Source organism: Camarhynchus parvulus, chromosome 2 (assembly GCF_901933205.1).
Source record: "Camarhynchus parvulus chromosome 2, STF_HiC, whole genome shotgun sequence".
Taxonomy (NCBI): domain Eukaryota; kingdom Metazoa; phylum Chordata; class Aves; order Passeriformes; family Thraupidae; genus Camarhynchus; species Camarhynchus parvulus.
In genome coordinates, this window is record NC_044572.1 from 140,587,248 (window position 1) to 140,608,734 (window position 21,487).

The following is a 21,487-nucleotide window of genomic DNA, read 5'->3' on the forward strand; positions in this document are numbered from 1 at the left end:
GCCGGCTGATGAGGCGATTCCGCCGGCCCCGGTGCCCGGCGCTACCGCCCGCCTGCCTGTGCCGCCGGGAGGGCGGCGTGGGGCCGCCCCCGGGACAGCTGCACTCTCGGGCTGCGGGGACGAGGTGAGCAGCGGCCGCTGGCGAGCGTGGCTGTCCCCGCCGGCCCCGGCCCCTCCGCGGGCGAGGGCAGCGCTCCCCGGCGGGGCGCGGGAGCGGCGGCGGGACGGGTGCGGGGCCGTGTCTCGGTGCGGGACTGCCCGGCCTGCCTGGCCTGCCCGGCCTGCCCGGCCTGCCCTGGAGCGGGTGAGGCGGCCCTGGGAGCGCGGAGCCTCCGGCTCGGCGGGCGCTGCTCCCCCGCCCGTACAGGGAAGGGTCTCCCTGTGGCCGCTCATCGCCGAGTGTGCCTGGGGCTGGACACCCATCCTGGTGCTCAGAGAGCGCTTGACACCTGTAGGGCTGCTGTTACAGAAGCAAATAATACTTTTTTCTTACCTCTGCTTCATAGTTTGAGATATTGAAGCATAGAAAGTTTAGGTAATTTCCTCAAATATTTAAAATAGCGAACAGAATAGAAGCTGTAGGTTTTTTTGGTTCTTTATCCTGTCTGGACCATTTCTTCACTTGCTGAAAGAAGAAAAACAACAATGTCCTCAGTAGTCTCCCATTCAGCACGGAGTTTGCTGGTTGTGTTTCCAGAAGTGAGGGAGCTGGGGGTTGCACATGACAAGGGCACTTTGAGGCATCCACTGAAGTTTCCTTCCATTTCCTGGCAGAAAAGAGTGTGGTGGAAACACTGCAGGTAAACCAGTTCCAGGGAGGAATGTGCCCCTCCCTTGGAAGGCAGAATGGACAGCTCCAAGCTGAAGTTGAAGAACTCACTTAGAAAGTTCAAGTGTAAATCTTTGCCTTGGGATCCATAGGAGAGCTGAGGAACAGCTGACTGGCTCAAAAGAGCCAGCTGGGAAGTGATGGGAAAGGAGGACCTGTAAGCCCTGAAGTGGCAGAGCATAGGAGATAAAAGGAAAGCAACACATGTGCCAAACACACTCCACTGCCAGGGGTTTAGAAGCTGCAGAGACAGTGCTGGATCCTGGGGTGGTGGCCATCTACCTTTCTCTCCCAATTTTCTTTTTCTTTCTTTCTCTGTTTTTTTTAGATATTCTTCTTCTCAAAATATGTTGTAAGTCTGTAAGACTGAAAACTTCCAGTGTCTTCTTGTGTCTGGAGAAGTTAAAGTTTGCTGAGCTAAAGTTTGAGAAGTGCTTTATTTTTGTCTGGATGTTTTAAAATTTGCCAAGTACCTTATTCTACTTGAATTTTGTAAAGTTTGCAAATAAAAGTTGTTGTTGAGTCTCCAGGTAATTTGGTTGTTTTTCCCATGCACTGCCTTCCCCTGAACCTGTCAGGTAGACTAGGGCATTACAGGATTTTAAGCAGTTTCTAAGAAAAGTAATCTTTTATTAAAAAACAAACAAAAAAGAAAATTCATCCAAAAGAAATTACTTTCCAAAAGACAGCTTGAGATGAACCTACCACTGCAATGATATGATTTAATGTCATAATCAGTAACTTCAGCTCCTGTGTAGTTTGCTCATGAGAATGAAGGAGCCTTTTTAACTTTTCACTGTTGTTTTTTTGTTTATTTTTCAGATTCCTGCTTTCACAATGTGTATCTGTGAAATTTCCAAAAGAGCAGCAGGCTTTCTCAGTGAGATTCACCAAGTTCAAGAGGGGAATTAGGCTCTCTTTGTTGACTTTGGTACACAAAATGGCCTCAGAAAGATAAAGCTGCTAACATGATTTTATTTGACTATTCAGTAGTGTACGTTTGGATCACAGAGGTTCTATACAAACAGTCTTGCTAAAATGGCAAACAAGTACATTAAAAAAAGTTAAATAATATATTAGCTGAAGGAATTTGTTATTAAATATTCAAGAGCATCCTTTTTCTTTACTTTCAGGGAGTTCTATAAGGAGGTTTTCCCTTGTCTTCTGTTGTCAGTTTGACAGCTCTAAAGATCTTAAATGATAGCAGTCACAGTCTTCTGTCAGGGAGAACATGAGCTGACATAACAAGAGCTGTAGTTGAAGCCTGCTGCATTTGTGGAAAGATGCACCTTTAGAAGGGCACAGAGGGGAAGACAAATTTGCATGTAATTAAGAAGTTACATTTGTGGTGAGGTTGAACTGTTGTTAAAATGTTGCTGGAAGCACATGACCTAAAGATGGTGTACTAAAAGGTAGTACTGACTGGCCAAGAACATCTTGTAAATGTAAAGAAAGGAAAATGATAGGAAATAAACATTAGGAGACAGCAGGTAGTCAGGTCTCATTGTCTGCACGGTACTTGTGAGGAATATGGCAATGTTCAGGTTAGGGGGAGCACAAGGTGTAGTTCTAGAGTCTCAGGGAAAGCAGTAGAGAGAGCTACAGCCTTAGGTATACAAAGCTTGGGAAAAGCACTGTACTTTCTATACACGTTTTCCAGAATGCTGTTGGATTATAGCCTATTAAAGGGTGTTATTGATAGAACAACTCTTCCCCCTCGGGTATACCCCAAATTTGTTTGTGGATTCTGCTCTTTATCTCCTCCAATGGCATCTCAATATAGTCCTTGAACATACTAGTTATTCTTTACATGGACTAATGCAGTATTTCTGTCTATCTAAGAGTTCTCCTTTGCTGTGTCTATTTTTATGTTTTGTTTTTTTTCTTGTGGTGTATCTAAAGATGAAGCAGAATTTTTCTAATCTGCAACTTGAAGTATAAAATTCTGCACACCAGGTTCATGTTTCTCACAGTAGCTACATGTCTGAGGGGGTTATGGCAAAGCATGAAGAAGGGAGATCAGAAATTAGGGATTTTTGAGAAGAAACCAATGGATGTAAGCAGTGTGGATAGGCACAGCATGAGCAAAAACACTTAAAGGTTCTAGTAACAGAGCAGCTAATCCCCACAATGGTGTAGGTAGGCTGTGGGTATGTGTTGCAGAGCCAGAGGGTGGTAAAGAAGATAAACAGTGGTACCTGGGTGACTTTATTTTGTGCTAATGGAAGATGGGTACCAAAAGTTTGTAGCATCTTTGGCAGAAGTAGGCAGCATTTTAAAGGTGGGCTTTTATTTAAAAATAATGCTAGATGTTTTACTCTTAAGTACATTCTTAGTAGAGTGCCCCTTTGTTAGATTATTTTTTCCAAGGACCAGCTGCTGGTGAAACTAAATTGAATGTGAGAAACCATATTTCTTCCTAGGCTAATTGATTACATGCCTAGATAACCCAGACAAGTTTTGTGGGCTTTTTTGGATCTTCTTTTGGATCTGAAATAGAGCAGTAGTTTTCAAGCAGATGTAATTGTGGATTTGAACTTCAGTGTGGTTTAGTGGTAGAAATGAGCAGAGGAAAATGCCAGTTGCTTTTAGTGGTGTAGTTTTGCTTAATACTGAATAGGAGGTGAATTGAAAACCTGTGATGAATTGCACTTTCACTGAAATTACTGACATCTTGGGAGCTAAATTTTCATCCCTGCTCCCTAATGCTTTAATGATTCTGTTGACACTGCTTTATATTTAGCTATCTATTAGAACTTATGTTTTCTCTCCCAAACTCTTTGTGTGCAAACTGCTTTTAATTTGTTCTCCCTGTTGTTTCTAGAGTAACAGTTTCAAGATGTCAGGTGGTCCAAGAGTCTCGTTCAATTCAATTGATTCTGCTCTTTCTTCTTTGAAAAACTGCCAGTCCTACATCAACTCTGGGATGGATGTGGCTACTCGGGTTGCCCTTGACCTTGTGGAAAGTTTCAGTAAGTATATTCTTCTCTCTTGTATTGCATTTTGAATCATCTGGGGCAGATGTGTCCCAGACCTATGTATTTTGACTTAGTTACTATTAATATCAATTTTTATTATAGCTCTTCTGGCCTGGCCAGGGTGTTTTCATTACAATAATTTCACTTAAATGAAAAATTTCATTTAAATTATAGATTCAGTGAAAGCATAAATACCTGGCAAACATTGTCCTTGCTTTTGTGACAGCCAAGATTAATTGTGTTCCAGTGATCGTTACCCTACAGCTTTGTAGAAACTTTAACATTGGTGGATGAGATGGAGAAGGCCCCTCAAGTGGCTGAATAAAATGAGTGTTCATTATCATACTGCTTCTTTGTGTGTGTTTTATTTGACATTCAGGGCAAAATATATTAAAATAGTGCTGAAGATCTTGAATACAAAGCTTGGGACACCTGTAAGGGGATGCAGGTTTTTAAATGCTGTCTCTCCTGAAAATCAGGCCTTTTTTAGGGTGTTTCAATTTGGACATTTCCAAAGTGGGGTACTTTAAATCTCCAATTACTGCTAACAGTCTTGTCATTGCTATTTCACAAGAAAAAGAGCACTGCAAAGCTACTTTTCAAGGACAAACATTAGCTGACCCATTTTCCTATCTTGGATCTGTGTTAATGTTTTCACTAGGGAAAAATAAAAAGTTTAAAGCTCCAAACCCCTGATAGTTTTAATAAAGAGCCAAGAAGAAGAATCTCCTGAAGGAAAAGCTCTGCTGTTCATTATAAATCTTGCACTCAACTAAGCCAAGGATTATGTACAATCAAGATTAATGTTTTTCTCTTTGTCTGGTGTGATATTTCTCTCTCCTTTCACCTTTTTATCCATACTGCTGTCAGAGACAATTGACATGCCATTTCTAGCAGTAAGAGGAAATGGAAAGCTTGTCTGAACAGTCACCTGGGGATCCCCTTTGACATAAAACTCGTGTAACCAGTTCCATTTCCCCTCTGCTTTAGGAGCCACCATCTCTCCTACTTTGTCATAAGCAATGCATAGAAACACATTAAATGTATTGAATTCTTTCATCCCCAAGACCACAGAAATTAATTATTTATACAAAAATTAAAAGTTTTTTTGTTAATTACGCTTTTCAGTAGAAGCCCGTTTCATTCCTACTGGGAAGGGTGTAAGGCAACTTAAGCTCAACTGTGCATGTCTGCAGCTGCAAGTCTGTGCCTTGTACTCCTAGGAAATATCTCTTCCTCATTTATCTGCTTCTGACACATTAATCTTTAATTAAAAGCTTGAAAGTATTTTGTTCACTTAACTCAGTGACCAAAAGGACCATTTTTAGCACTCTGTCCTGAGAGAAGGAGAATACTCCTGACAAAATACCTGGTTACGGTTAAGTCATGTGACTGGAAAATAGCTCCTACCTAGACCATAACACATTTTATTCTAGCAGAGGCAACTTTCCTGTTGAATTATGGTTATAGAATTATCAAGCATGATCTGTTATCATAGTACATCCCATTGCACTACAGAGAAGGTGTTCCAGATTTGTAGGATTTGTAGGTCATACTTCTTTGGTCTGGTGTTCCCAAATTACATTTTCACCTACAACAGTTGTCTTCTTCACTCCTACAACTTTCCTTGCAGATGTATTTACATGGAATGAACAGATAGCAAAGGTCCTCACTTCTGTAAAGATTTGGTTTTCATTACCCTGACTACTCTGTATTGTATTTGTGGGGTGCCCCGTGGCAGGAAGGAATGATGAATCTGACTCCATGTTCTCAGAAGGCTAATTTATTCTTTTATGATGCTATATGATAATAAAGAATATTAAACCAAACTATACTAAAGAACATAGAAAGGATACTTACAAGAAGGCTAAAAAGCTAATAATGAAAACTCGTGACTCTTTCCAGAGTCTTGGCACAGCTTGACTCTGATTGACCAAAGAGTGAAAACAATTCACAGAAAACCAATGAAACAATCACCTGTTGGATAAACAATCTCCAAACACATTCCACATGTGAGCACAATACAGGAGAAGCAAATGAGATGAGAATTTGTTTTCCCTTTTCTCTGAGGCTTCTCCGCTTCCCAGGAGAAAATTCTGGGTGAAGGGATTTTTTCAGAGAATGTGAATGCCACAACTCTGCTTGGACTTCAAGTTCTTGTGCTCCTTGCAGAATGCCATCAGGAAGGATACCGGGTTTCTGTGGCATGACATGCTTGGTAAACTCTCGGTGGTTTAGAATTAGCATCCTCTGATCTGCTGGACTCAACTGTTCAGCTCTCACCTCCAGCTCATATGCGGCAATTTATGTTTCTAAAGCTGTTGCTCATCTATCCTCTTTTTCCTTCACGTTCTGAGGCAAAATACTAATTTAATTTTGAGATAGAGTTAGATAATATATTTCTGTGTTTTTCTTTCTGTCTAGTTTGTAATTTGCTTTAATTTCCTTTGCAAAATTTGACTGTCTAGCTTCTGACAGGTTTCATTGTCAGGCTTTGTGGAAGCAAGGAATTCTGTTGCAACTGTTTGTTTTAGTTTACAAGCACTTTTTCTGTGTGTTTATTTTCTTCTTATAGTCTTTCATAATGGACAATGCTGTTTTTTGTGAATAGTAATGAAGTACATAGCATAGTACATGAGGAAAAATTACATTTGCTTCTTAACGTAACAGAAAAGACAGAAAAGTTAGTTCAGCAAGTAATTTTTCCTCTCTTAATTCCTATTCTCTGCAGACAAAATCCTGAAAACATTTACTGTTAAATGTATCTATTAAATGTTTATTTTGTTCTACTCGTGTATAGATTTATAAAAAAAAATTACTTGTGTTCAATGTTTGGGTCAGGCATTGCTCATTTATGAACCTGTACAATCTCTAGAAAAATAAGGCTATTTCTTATTAATAAGGCTATTATTAATAATAGCTAAATGAGTGCAGAATAATTTTAATGTATCTGATAATGAAAAGCTCTTACTTTTAAGGAGTTTTGTTGCTGTCCATGAAGTTAAATTGTTGATTAAGATCTTCCTGTCAGTTGAGAACCTGCTGACTTTTAGCATTGAACATTGGTGTTATGAACATGTGCTGGCAAAGAGACAGAATTTTAAAACATCCTGGAAGGGTTTAAGGATCTAGAGGTAAAAATTAGTTTCAGCAAACTGAATGTGAAAAGGAAACAGCCAATTTAAAAGCTTATTTTATTTAATGAGTGAAAAAGAAAGATAAACCTTTTGTCCCCAGTCTTTCTGCTGATTATCTTTTAGATACTGACATTGTCTAACAGTTGTATTTTTCTTTTTTTTAAAGAACATTCTTGTTGTATAGAAGCATTTTGAAAGTTACTATATAAATAAATTATGTAAGCAAAAGAACAGACTGTGCACACTTGGTTTCAGTATGTCCTGTGTATGCTCAAAATACTCTTGGACATTCTGTGGCCCAGGCTAGTAAAATACTGAAGGAAAGGACATACTGATATTTGTGAGTGGTCCACCAGCCTTCCAAGGGTCTGAATATTTTAAAGCTAAAGCACATGCTTATGTCCTTTGCTGGATTGGAGACCTAATAGATTTGAGAATTTGAAGATGACACTGTTCAAAATGAGTTATAATGCAAGTAAAATCCTCTCAGTTCTGCTATAATTTGCGTGTTCCTAAATCTTGCCTCATTCTGGTTTTGAGCTTTAGTAGTGTGATTGCAGAAAGAGAATTCATTAAGTCATTTGTCACAAGTACTTGTTTGGCAACATCTCTGAATTGTAGTGCTCTGAGTACTGAGCTTTGAGCCGTGTATGGGCACCTCTGCACACAGAGGAACAGCTGTTTGCACTGCTAATTTAACTTCTCTTGGTTGAACTTGCTTTACTAACCTACTTGGAGTAGTTCTGTAGACTTAGATATCACTGATGGACATCCATGTCAAATACTTGAATCATAAGATTTATTCTGTGTTTTTGGAATTAGTGAAACCTGCAATTCCGTTTTGACTGATGTGCTGATTATGGTAAGAATATGTTGGCCCAGGACAAATCTGTCATATCCATGACAGACATCCATTCCCAGCTTTGCTCAAAATTTTTGGATGTAAATTTGGTCAGCTTGCTGAGGATGGCAGTTTCAGGTGACTCTTCAGCAGAACTTTCTCAAGAATATGGGATTGTAAAGTATGGCGAGCTGTGGATATTTGAATGAAGAAATCTAACTCATGGTCATCTCCAGGCTTCCAGTCCAACAGCTGCTCTGTAGATGGGGTGTTACTTTTGTCTGGGTTGGAGTCCAAGCTGGGAGGATTGTCCAGTACAAATGGGAAATAACTGGGAGGTCTGGAGAGTATACTAACTACAGACAAGATAAGAATTTCTTAGCATTAAACTTTTGAAAGGCATTTTCAAGAATGAACAGTTAGGGTTTTGTCTAATTAGCTGAATGGGTTTTCTGTAGAAAGCAAGATGCTACCTTGATGTCTGGGACATTCTTTCAGCCATACATCACTTTCCCAGTGTGAAGTGTAGAGGCCATGAAATGTGGAATAGATGTTTTTTGGGAAGCAGTTACTGCAAGTGGATTCTAATCTTCCTTGAGGAAAAAAAAAAAAAAGAGCTCCCTTTTCTTCAAAAACTTGCTGAAAATGTCATGGTCAGCTGCTGTCCATGGCGGTTTGCCATCTATATTTCAGACCAGTGATCTTCCTGTAGCACTATCAGGATCTGCTTGAGAATTCCTCCTGTTTTCTTACTATCCCTTGAAGGGTTTTTCTGCTCACCACTGTGTACAGAACAGGCCCAGGGGTCTTAAAAATGTCAGTGATACAATTCTTTGGCATGTTCCCCAGATTAAGTTAGAGTTACAGCTCTGGCTTTTCTTTCTTGTCTGGTCGTTACATAACCTGTTCTTTCTGCCAGCAGAGTTTACCTCAATTCTGTCTGCTTACTCCATTTGTCTGATTCCCTGTCCCAGGGCTGCCTCTGCACTTCTCTTCATGCAGTGTGTAGCACTGCACCTCAAATGTGCAATGTCCTTTTCTGGCTGCTTTCTCATCTCCAGTTGATTGAGATCCAGTGTGATCATGCCTTTCAGTACTAATTAAACAGTAGTTGGTAATGAAGGATCTTCTAACCTGTGAGATTATCCACATTACTTTGACTTATATCACTGCTCACTTAGAATGGTTTTAACAAGAACAGCTCTAAATGTTGCTGAGGGTTGTTGACATAGGAAGAAGTGTGCAGCATACAGATATGGCAGTTAGCCTTGTTTTATGAAATTATTGCCAGCCTTTTGATAGACCGTTGGATGAGTTTATATGGAATATCCACTATTCTTTGGAGTGACTTTGTAAATCCATTGCAGCAGCCTAAAACAGTCAGACTTGAACATTCTAAGTTCGTTCATCCCTGAGGGATGGGCCCTTTTTATGCAAGTTTCTCTGTCATTGACCTAAAACTTAAACTTGGAATGGTATAAACTCCAGTATGAAAATGGACTCTGTAGCTGTGCTTGAATATCAAATTATTTGGTTAATTTGTTTTCTTTTGTCCTTTTTTTTCCCTAGCTTATTTTTCCTTGGAAATTCAAATACAGGATTCCTGCAGTATCATACGATAATATGAATCTTGACATTGATAAGGTTCTTGTGCATGAAATGACTATGATGTAATTGTTTTGGGATCCAGAAATCAACCTGCTGACACCTGTACTTCTAAAATGTTTATGGTCTCTTAGTTTCCACGGTGTTAGAGATCATTGTGCTTCATAAAAATAATCCAAACCTAAGGTACTTGTCCTGAGAACAGGCTGTAGCAAATAGGCTGGAATGGCACTTTGTGACTTGCTTGGTTAGAGGTGTGAGCATGAAGGTCCTCTGACTGAGGAAATAAGCACGATAAAATTTGCCTTGCTGCCCTGTCCTTGTCCAGGCAAGATAAGCCATGTCAAGATGTTTTTTCCCACATCCTGCCTTCTGTCACATACAGATGGTGATTTGGTCAAGTCTGCATCTCACAGTGGCCTTGTAATGGTCTAAGCTGGGGTCTGTGCTGCAGGGACATTTCATGAGAAATCAGACCTTGGTTTTCACTCTTAGGTCCATATGTCTGTGAAGGTGCTTGTGAGAAGAAAGTAGCAAACAGTTTTATATGCACTGTAGAAATACAGTTTTTTTCTTAGTGGAGAACCTAAATGTAGATTTTCTTTTTCTGTTTTCTTGTTGGAGAATATAAGTGTAGAATGTCAAAGTCCATCCTGGAGATAAATGGCTTTTCACTGATGCTTGTTATACAGAAATGTTTTCTAGTTATGAGGAGGTAGAAAATGAAGAGAGGCCAATGATGCATGAAGTTCATCCTTCTGGGTTAGACTCTGCTACATGCTTCCTGTGAAGCTGCAAGAATTCCCTCATGATACCATGCTGTTCTCAGAGGAAGTTTATTCTAACCCCAGTTTTTTCTCTGCCAGAAGCTGTTCACTGATCTGCTTTGTTGCTACACCAATGTGTGTGATGTTGATTGGTGATGTGCACAAACTCAGTGTAGGCACCAAAATCACATCTTTCTTGGGAAGTTCTTTTCCTGTTGTCCAAAGTGAGCTTGTATTTTGTGGTATGGGAAATAAAATGTTCCATATTCCTTTCAAAAATACTAATTTTGCTTTCCTTCAAATCCCTTGCTTAAGATTAATCATTGCAGGGAAGATGTGCTTTTAATCTTAACTTATGCTTCTATTGTGTTGTGCTTCTTGTATTGTTTTACAGATATTTAACATTTCAACTAACAATGAGAAAGATATGGTTTCTTGAAGTAGGTAAATACATGGTGTTACACTTGGAGTATTTCTTCTTCAAGTAATTTTGTTCTTTGAAACAAGAAAAACTGGTTGACTTCCTTGTGAAATGCTTTTCTGAAAACAAAAAAAGTTACATTTTTTGCACTGCAGTCAATATAAAAATTTTGAGAGGAGAGGGTTGGGTTAATTTTTTTTCTACCTCTCTTTACTTGCAGTGTTTATATCCAGCACTGATGAGCCCATTGCTGGAAGGCACCGGTTGGCTCTGGAAGCTGTTCTTCAAAGCAGTCCAAAAAAGGAGGATTTGGAAATGTGCCTTGTTTCAAAATCTGGAAAAATATGACTTGTAATGAAAGATTTTTGTTCTTTTATATTTATCCAAACCCACTCTGACTGTAGTCTGTAATCTTACAAAGTGGGAAGAAACAAATATGTAGTGTTGTTACTGTTTCCTAGCTGTAATTTCGACTGCAAGAAGAGCACAGTGCAGTGAGGGGAAAGCAGCTATATTAAGCTGTAATAAGATATATTAAGCAGCTGTATTATTGTCTTAAGCAGCATGCTTTTGTTCTGGTAGCTCTTTTTCAGTTTGGGTGCTCATTAAGCTGGGTGCATCCAAGTATTTTTGTTCCTCAACTTCAGAAGTTCCAAGGACAGAGAAACCCTTTAGGTGGCAGCAAAGTCTTTGCTTTTGCTTCACCTGCTGTGGCACTCTGGAACTCACTCCTAGGATGGATCTAGAGGTGATGCTGCATGCTCTTGCATTTAGTGACAATAGAATATAAATGGAGGATTCAGATGAATAGAATTTGTATTATCAGATCAATACAGATCATTGCATTTTATAAATTTATTCTTGCATGAAGTTGCTATGTTGTGGTTGATCTAGAGAGTATCAATCAGAGTGAAATCCAGGCTTGATTTAAAGCTTAGCTGAATAACTGGACAGAATAACTGTCCTTACTGTGTTCTCATGGAAATGTACTGACAGTGTGCACCTGAGCAGAAGGTCAGAGCTGGACAGACCTGGATTTTCTCAGAACTCTTAGGAGTGCTCAGATAAAAACTGAACAGTTTTATTTCACAGCTTTTGGTAGGTGGTATTTACATAGTGTCTGATGTCAAATACATGCATATGTATGTGTGAATATTTATTCCACTTTCCTGTGTATTTTTTAAGGCAGTGGGTAGTTTTCTCCCCCAAAGGTCATTGTGAGTCAGAGAGATTTGCAACCACCTGGTGGGTTACCTCATGTACCCATAAGTTACTATAAATTTCTCTGTCCTAGACCTCATAAAATCTCAGTAGTCTTCAAAATAGATCATAAGTGGGATTTAAATGCTGTACAGACCTTTTTGGAGACCCTCTGTGCACTAGTGATGTTAACCTTGAGAGAATGAGTGAGCTTACGGCTGTGAGTTATAGGCTTGAAATCGCTGGGTGAGGTTCTTTGGCCTCTGCTATGCATGAGATCAGAGCAGAATGATGCTGATGGTCTGTTGCAGCTTAGAAATACTATGAAGTACTGCAGAGGTCCTGTGTGGGCTCTTTAGCACAAAGATAAATCAAACTTTTTGAACAAAAGCCAAAGAGGAATATTTTATCTGAGTAATTTACTGTATGAAAATATTCTCTGTAGTATATAAATCTGTCATTTTCTTATTTCTGCTACAGAAATGTGGCAGTAAGAAAACACTACTAACTCCTGCTTAAATGTAGAGGCATACAGTATATATAGAAAGTAGTGTGGGCTTTGAAGAACCCACTCTGAAGGCTTTAATTTTTATCAATTTAAGTTGATCGGAATTTAGCTTTCAGTGATCTAATTCTGTGCATAAAAAATTAGGGAAGGAGGAAGAACCCACAAAAGTAGAAAAAACCTGGCGTTGGCAGCATTCAGAAAGATTAGGAATATAAAGCAATTGTATTTCTTTTCTTGATTCTTTCCACTAGGAAAAGATTTATCTGGGTAAAAAGTCAGCCTTGTGCTGACCTGTTCTTGGTGTTCGGTCAATACGTGAAAGGAGCCCTTGCGTAGATGTGATCATTCTGAAACTTCATCCAGAGCCATATGAATAGACACAGGACACTTATCAAAATTTTATTTTTCCTTTCTTTTCCTGTCTCTTTGTCTCTTCAAGAATTCAGGATTTTGTTGCTAATTTTTACCTTGTTTTTTTGATACTCAAATAACTTTTTTTTTTTAAGTGAACAGAGACTTAATTACTAGAGGTTTTTAATACTTTCAGTTAAAAAGAAAAACAACCCTCTGACTCAAATCCAGGTTTTATGACACGTTTTATGAAATTTATACCAATGTTATATGGCACTGATGCTCCAGTGAAGAATGAATATTGTAATATGTACTGATTAAATTCCAGGAACTTAAAGGGGAATGTTTGCTTTTTCAGTTAGAATTGTGTGTAAGACTTTTGTGTTCCTTACTGACACTGAAACCTATGAAAAATGTCGTCCTTTGGAGGATAGGCAGGGGTTGGTGGTCTGAATTGGAGATTTAAAATACTTGTAATTATAATTTTCATAGATTATTTTGTTTCCCTTCTCATTTTGTTTACCATTTTCTCTGAAGAAGAACAAGGAACACATTATATGAATGAGATAAAATAACTGAGGTACTCTTGAGTCTAATTTTTCTGAGTCCTCAAGGCTGGGACTAACTGTGCTTTCAAACTGGCATCACACTGTGGCCTTGAGGAAGTCACTGGAGTTCACAAAACATGAATTTGCCTTCTACAAAAAAAGGTGTCAGGAATGTTTTGTGAGGATGTATGAATATCTCAAACTCCTGTGTAGATATTCACTTCTGGTTTTGCTTATGTCATCCGTGCCTGGGGAAAATGTGTTACAGAGTCTCAAAAATAATTGTCTGTAATGGTGGTAGGTGATTGGAAAAAGTAGGAGATAGGTAGCCAGGAAAAATATGTGTACAGGGGAAATAAAAGGCAGCAGAAGACAACAGAGCAGCAAAGATATCCTCCTTGCCTTTTAGTGAATTGACAAATAGGAAGTGTCACAACTGTTGTGTGATCCCACAATTACAGGTGATATGAAATGGTTTGAACCACTAAAATACACACAGGGCACCAAGTGAAGATTTGCATTTAGATGAAGTTTATGAGTGAGACACAACCATGTCTACAGGAGGGTAGTCTGGTGTTTATTAGTGGGATAATACTATGTGAAGAGAAAAAATTTTACACTGATTTAAAAAATGTGCTACTAGAACTGCTTACAGAAAGGAAATTTACAGTGAAACCCACAGTTCAGCAAGAGGTAGGCTGAAGAATCCATCCTATCTCTGAATAAACTGCTCAACCTTGTGTTTTCTTTTGTGTTGCAGTTTTCAGGCACTGGATCTTACATTTCTATCTGATAATCAAAGGGCCCAATATGTTCAGAAGTCTTCAAGATGTTAGTGGTAGATCGTGAGCAAGTCACCTTTAGCATCTTCAACCTCACAAGTTGAGCTGCTTTAGTCAGTCTTGGTGTGAGACCCACTTTCCAGGCATAAGTAACTTGTGTTGTTCTTTCTGTGAAATACTGAGAGAGCTTATTGAAGGACAGTGCAATTAGCAGGATTTAGTCTTTGCCTGAATTATACACTATGTGCTGTTAAAGATAGGGATGCATCTGCCAAATTGTCAGCATACAGTCAGCCCTTTCTTAAAAAAAACTAAAAACCAGAACAATCCCTGTACCCCTCTTAGGCATTGAACAAGGGTCTGACATGAGCATACAGCAAACCTTGTGTGTAGGGCACATAGTAACCAAGTCACTGCTGTCACTCAGGCTGCCCAGCCACCCTCCGGCAGTGTTTATGTTTGGTGAGTTCCCAAACTGCAGTTCCCTCTAATGACTGGGGAACTTATGCCCTTTTTCTTATTGTTGTTTCAGTTTGGGGTTTTTTTCTTGCTAATAGACCTTTGTGCCAATAAAAAAACCCAATAGCTACAAGTCTGTTGGAGCTGCTATTACCTAAAAGGATGGGAGAAAGTGAGAGATGACCCCCAGAGATGGTGGTCACTGGGAAGATAGCACTTGGACATAGAGAAAGAATCAAAAAGCCAGCTAGCAAATGCTCAGGAGAAAAAAAGTGGGAATGGGGGAGCTGGATGAGAAGGAATAGAAGGGAAGAGGAGTAAGTGGTAAAGAAATGTGTAATGAAGGACAAGGAAAAGTAAGAAATAGGAAAGCCACATCAACAGGATTAAGCAGGACAGTGTGCTGATCAGTCTCTAGATGACAAAACTTAATTGAATGCCTTCCTAATAGTGTTTCCATGCAAGCAACTTCTGTAGTTGCCACAAAGGTGTTAGCTTTCACAAAGGGGAAGAGTAGTCTGGCATATAAATGGAAGGAGGACTGGTCCATGTGGATGAACATGAGAAGATAGATGTGGTCATTCTGATTAGTCCCATGCTAAAGCTGTTCAGCATATGTGTGTGTGAACCTTTTGCCTTTTTGACATTATCAACAGATACTATAGAGTGCTTCTGAAACATGCATCTGCAGTAGCACTCAACAGAAGGTGACAATCTCAAACTGCTCCCTAAATTACATATAATGAACTTTCTTATTAAAAAAGACTTAACAAAAGGAGGCAGCTGGCTTAAGGAGAAGGTGGCAGATGAAGAGAACACAATTCAAAGAAGTGTTCACACATTAAGGAAGTAATTTTAACAGGCTTTCCCCAGACTGTAAGTGGGAATGGAATTATACATTGCATGTAAATGTCAAGTGACAATAATATCTTCTGAGTTAAATCAACCTTGCAACCTCTTTCCTATTTTTCTTCAGATGAATAAAGTTTAACTTGTGATTTCCTTACTAATCATCTTAGTAAGCAGTGGGTGAGTAGACATTTACCACATGGGTAGATTAATGTGACATTTTCACAAGACTTCGTTTTTTGAAGTTTATTACTTGTGGGTGTGGATCTAATTCACAGCTGTTTTTGAGAGAATTAGGTATGCCGCAACTCATTCAAATTCTATATTTTCTTGATATTTTTAGATTTTATCCATGCTTTGTTAGAGGTGTGTAGTCTGGTCTGATGTCTCAAGGTAATCAAGTCTCCTCTGCTGAATAGTTTTGTGTACAGGCTTGGCCCAATCACTTTTCTAGAAAAACAGATTTTAAATGGAACAAAATTCAAAAACATATTAGTTTAAAGGAAAGAAAATTCTCTCAAATAGTGCATGCTAGCCACACAAATCTCAACCATAGTCCTATGGTTCTGAATTTAATTTATTTTAATAACACAATGACTAATAGCTATGTCATAGTTTACCAGTTCTGGTTAAGCTGAAACAGAGGCAACCTTTTACTTCTTATCTGGTTACAGAACATTTCCACATTCAGTTTCAATTTATATTCTTGTTTTTTTTCAAAACTACCCTTTGAGAAGTCATGAGGCCCCTCAAAGCTCCTTCTTTCCTACTATGGACAAAGATAACAGCATTATATAAAAAACATGCTGAGAGACCATCATCTGTGGTGTACTGTAAGCCATCAAACAATTCCTGTTTCCTCTCAAAATCATAAATATTTGTGTCTGTATGAGAGACCTAGGCAATACAGACTTGCATTGCTTTTTTTTTTTTTTTACACAGAGATATGCATTTCCCACATGATAAGAAAGTAGCAGCTCCTTGCAATATGACAATTTTGTATATGAATTTTGTGGGAAGTGAAATTTCAGCAATGGAAAGATTTAGCTCTGTCACTTACCAGCATTCAAGCAGCAGAATGAATGCCACATACCAGCAATCCATGCCAAAAAGAGGAGATCTGCCAATTCACAGAAGAGGTTTTATGCAAAGGAAGCCTGCTAGAGGCAGAAAGAAATGCTGGTTTTCATGACACTTAAAGTTTGTGTGCAGTCTTTGCCTTTGCCTTGTCTGTGTAAGAGGATTATGTGGGTTGGGGTTTTTTTTGTGTCAGGGTTTTGGATTTTTTTCAGTCATTTTGAGGAATTATGGGCTCTGAAAGCAGTAGCTATAGTACTGTGGCATGGTTAGCACTTCAAGCGCTGCATCAGTATGTGATTCATAATGAATTGGATGTTTGCTTGGGGAACATCACAGGACCTTTGCTTACATGAGACACTGCTTTTCTAGATTCCTTTAGTTTAACCTTGATTGTTTTCTGTCTGTCACTTCTCTTCAGCAGAAACTGGAAAATATCCAAAGCACATGGAAGTATCTGCATTTGCAGAAATTAACTTTGGAGATGATACTCATATCAATTTCAAGTAACCTTCACATTTCTGAGAATTTTACAGATCAATGTTTCTGATTTTAAAACACCAACCTTTCTTTTGTCAGCTGTATATAATGAATCTGAATTGTCTTTTGTTTATTCATTTATGTGTATGGACCAGTGTCAGCTCTGTTTTAAGAGACTTCACTGCTTTGTTCACAGTGGTGCAAAATGTGGAGTTGCTGCCAGCCAGATTTGTCTCAAAAGCTGCCTATAAAACTGGATTGTTTTCCCACCCTGAGCTTGCTGCTCAGCTGCAGCACAGCCAGTGCCCCAGCTGGTTAGCAAAAGAGCAGCCATGCTCTGTCTGGGGCTACCAATAACCTTCTCTAAATTCTGAAGTCAGGAATGCCAAGGGTTGTAGAAGCAGAAATATCAAAATTTAGATTGGGAAGCTGTGTGGGTTCACAGAAAAAAAATGTTTTTAAGCATCTAATCAAAATACTGGGCATTGAAAAACCAGACATATTTTGGCATTTTTCCTCCCCCATCTGTTTCATTTTGGGTTGGTAATGTTAACATTTAAGTGCTTGATGAGTGTTCGTTTGTGTCTGCATGAAGCCGTTGCAGTTGGTTGTGGAAGCTTAGCTTGGATTCTGTGGGTTTTTTTATGTGTGTGAATGTAGCCATGACCACTGAACTGTGCTGAAGTAAGACAGTGATGGACTGTCTTGGAGTGAGGGGATTATCTTGGTCTTACCTTCCTGTTTGATGTGCATTCTGTTGCTTTTTCCTGTACTAGGGCTCGTGCACACTGCAGCCTGCTCGTGGGGCTTTGCGTGCACTGCAGATAGCAGTCTCTGAGCTTTGGTGGTCACTTGGCTTTGCTGAGCACTTTGTGCACAGCAGCAGGACTGACCCATGTGCAGTGAGGGTCTGAGGTGAGACCTGTGCACGATACAGCCCTTGGCCGCTTTGGGAGGTGACTGCCATGCTCTGTCCCAGGTCACAGCGCCATGTCCGGTCAGCACACTGCTGATGCACATATGCCTCCTGTTTCCTGTAGTGCCACCAGTCTCATCCCTGCAATTGGATTTCAGCTCAGATGTAGCTGCACCAGACTCAGAAACTATGGTAGCTTAAGCCTAGAACCAAGACAGCAACATTTACTGAAACATTACAGTGATTAAATAAGCTCTGATGAGGGCTTGTTAGCTCTGAGCTAGGCTGCCTCCACTTTGGGACAGAGAAGTAATGTTTCTGAGAATTTTGAAGATCTTGGGTGAAAAGGGCTTGTTTTCCTATCTTACTGATTTTTTTTTTCTGAAAAGTCTTTCCAACCCATTTCCCATTTCCCCTAAATGGAGGAAATTCTAAGTAATTACTGCATTTACTTTAATGAAGGTACTCCTTGAATGAGCTTCTGTAAGATGAGAAATATAATTGGTTCATTAACAGAAGCAATGTTTTTCTTGAGAAAAACCTAATGGTATTATTTACTGCTGGCTCATAACAATCATGCCTTTTATTAGAGACAGACTTGCACTTCACACTAAAATATTTGTTTTTCACCTGTCAGTGCAATTTAAACTATAATAAGAATTGGGTTTTGGCAAGAGAAAGCATTAATACAGTTGATTTGTAAATAAAAACTGCGTGGACTATCTCTGTAGAATTCATAATGTGCCAGTAGAGATCTTGAGTAATACAGAAGAAATTGTGCTTAAAAAAGATCTAACAAGTTAGAAATTAGGAGTTGAATTTGTTTGAATAATAAAAAAAATATTTTGCTGATTCATTTCCAGGGGAAATCATACATAAAGCAGCCTGTGAGTCTTTTATAGAACGGTAAAGACCCATTAAAATTCTTGAAATGAAATTCTTAATTTTAAATACTGGTTTTACAAAGTATTCTGAGAGATCAAATAATAGCAATCACAAGGCCTTAACAAATATTTTGCTGTTCCTTTTAAGGGAAAATATTTCAAGAAAATTTTCCCCAAATTCCAGTGTTACCTTATCAAGTTCTGAGAGGACAAAGTGGGTAGAAGAAGGACAACACTAAACCTCTTACTTTTAAATATTCCCAGCCCTCACATCTCTCATTCTGGAGAAGGCAAGGTCAGCAGCAGCTCGGGGCACTGAACCAGGCTCTATTGTGTGATGCAGACATGTCCATGCTTCCAGAGGCAAGAAATATTTTGTTAGTCATAGGAAAATTCTTTCCCATTAAAATTAGTTGTAAATGTTGTTTTCAGCCTTAGTTTCATCGTATGTTAAAATCCACTGGGAAGAGAGTGATATGTGAGTGTGTGTGTGTATTTATAAGTATGTATTTTATAGATATTGTAAATATATATATATATTTAGGGAAACATGGGGGAGGTTTTTTATTTACTTTATGAGAGATTGGTCAGATTTTTTTGAGAAGATAATGTGTGCCTTGTGCTCCTGTTGAAAATACACAGGTGTGGTTGCTTTACCTTTTTCTTGGCGAACAAGTTGATTTATGAAGTTTTCCCCCCACCATCTCCACCCTACCTCAATTTGCTACTCCCTTAATTGTACTGGTATAACTGTTTGAATATCCTCACTTCAGATTCCATTACTGGAATGGCATGGGTTTGGGTTTGGAGGACAGATTGCTATTTTTAGCTTGAATTGTTTCATTAATCCAATTTATAGTGTGACCCTATGAAAGACTATATTATCCTGGCTAATGGGCAGCAGAGGAGGAACATAAGAGCAACATCAGGGATGAGTGAGTGCCTGGGGAAATGACCTGCGAAATTCCCTTTGTTGCCAAAGAAAATGTATGTCAGCCTCAGCCTTGGTGTTTTCTTGCTGCTTGTCTGTCAACATAACTTGTGTTTCTGTTCTTCTTGGGCTTGTGTTGTGCTGGTGTTGAGGAATGCTGATTTAGTCATTTGCTGAAGAGAGAACTGTAATTCTGGATGGATATCACAGTAATGCCAGTTGAATTATGATAGTGCAGAGCTTGAGTTGCTTCTCAAAACTATTGCATCTTGTAAATGCTTTATCCTCCTTTCAGTGCTTCTGCTTATAGTTATATTGTCTTTGTTAACTTTAAATTGGTCTTTCGGCAAAATGAAGTAGGCATTTATTGGTAAAATAAAGATTATCCTCATCATGACCTTGGAATTTAGTAAGGAGAAAAGAGATGCTGGTCAAGGGTTGATCTCTTGTCAGAAGGGCGGAAAATAGTCTGGGAATGGTACAGGCCTTAGTGTTTAGTCAAGCAAAATGCCATTTTTGTTTGGGAAAATTGTGTGCATACTACCTGACTTCATGTCTTGGTGCTGCATGTGGCATCAAGTATAGAGCTTACAATAGCAAAATATATGTAGACATCTATAAAACTATTTTTCTGGTTCATAGCAAATGTTTACTTCTATGAGAGTTTAGTTTGTGTCTTTGTATTGCTTGTGTGTCTCAGCCTAAATTAAACCATCTCCATTTGTGTTGAATAATATTTTACTTTGGATTTTATACAGCAAAGCAAGTCAGCACATGTTGGAGTGTTTTGCTACATCAAATTCTGTGTGACAACCCTGTTTGTTTCATTAGCTCAGCATAGTGTCATTTGGTGTTCAGAGATAATACCATTCTTTACATTGCAGTCTGTATGGGTACCATGGTTGATATACCTGGTTAGATAGATCATTGCTACTGCTCTCATCTCTAAACTGGGATCTTTATAGCTTTTTAGCCTTCCCCTGGTAGTCTGGTGAAAAAAAAGTACTGCAAGGAAGTTGCTTTCAAAAGCACTGTTGGCCTTGATCTGCTGCCAATAGAGTTTAAGGGCGTTTCAGGTTGAGGAAAAGTGTTGTGATTATTATAGAGTAATACAGTTAATTTCAAAAGTGGTTAATAATGCCAAGTGCCTCAGTTTCCCTATGACCACTCTGAAATGACTGCTTTCAGAATGTGTGTAACACCCACTCACTGGAAATACTGGCCCCCTGAGACGTTTCAAACTGGGCACTCAGCAACTGAAATATTTCAAGCTGGGTGTTCAGACCATGCATGGTCTGTTTCTATTGAAATTCTGGTTCTCTACAATGTAATGTACTTGGGTTTCTTTTCCGTGGGATTGGTAGGAGTCTCCTGGGTCACTGACTGTTCCTATTTCAAACAGTCATAGCCTACAGGGAAATGGTTTGTAATACAAGACAGGGGTTTTTTCATCAGGCATAGTTTGTAATCTAACAGACATGCTCTTGGCTCAATTGACTTTAAAAAAAAACTAAAAACCTAAGCAAAGAGAAACAGATAACTAAAGATTTTTGTTTCCATTATTTGGTGGGTAAAGCAAATGTTTAAATCCAGACTAAAAAGCACAGCCCTTTCTTTTCTAAAATACAACCTCAGAAGACTTTACTCAGGAACAGGAAGATGCTTGACCTAAATTCATTACTTGACTGAATTCAAGTATTGCAGTTTAATTTGCAGTTTCGTAACAGAAGCCCAATAGAAAACAAGATGGAACTCTAAAAATCACTCAGAAGTGATAGTTCTGGTGCTACCTGAGTTTTTATTCTCTGTGGTAGTCTTTCCTTTACAAGTACTGCTAGTCCTGCCTCACACTCTCCTCTCAATTTTGCTCCTCCTACTTAGATTTTTTTCTTTGCTAGAATACTGGAAAGTCACATTCCAATTC

General features: G+C 38.9%; 1 protein-coding gene across 1 annotated transcript in view; it reads left to right on the forward strand.

Annotated features, from left to right (window-relative positions):
• Positions 1-6: 6 nt before the first annotated feature.
• The window catches only part of NSMCE2 (NSE2 (MMS21) homolog, SMC5-SMC6 complex SUMO ligase), a 126,771-nt gene continuing 105,290 nt past the window's right edge, over positions 7-21,487 (forward strand). The window contains exons 1-2 of the mRNA XM_030965829.1: positions 7-124; positions 3,654-3,801. Of these exons, the coding sequence (XP_030821689.1) occupies positions 3,669-3,801 (133 nt within the window). The 5' untranslated portion in view covers positions 7-124; positions 3,654-3,668. The remainder of the gene's footprint in view (positions 125-3,653; positions 3,802-21,487) is intronic.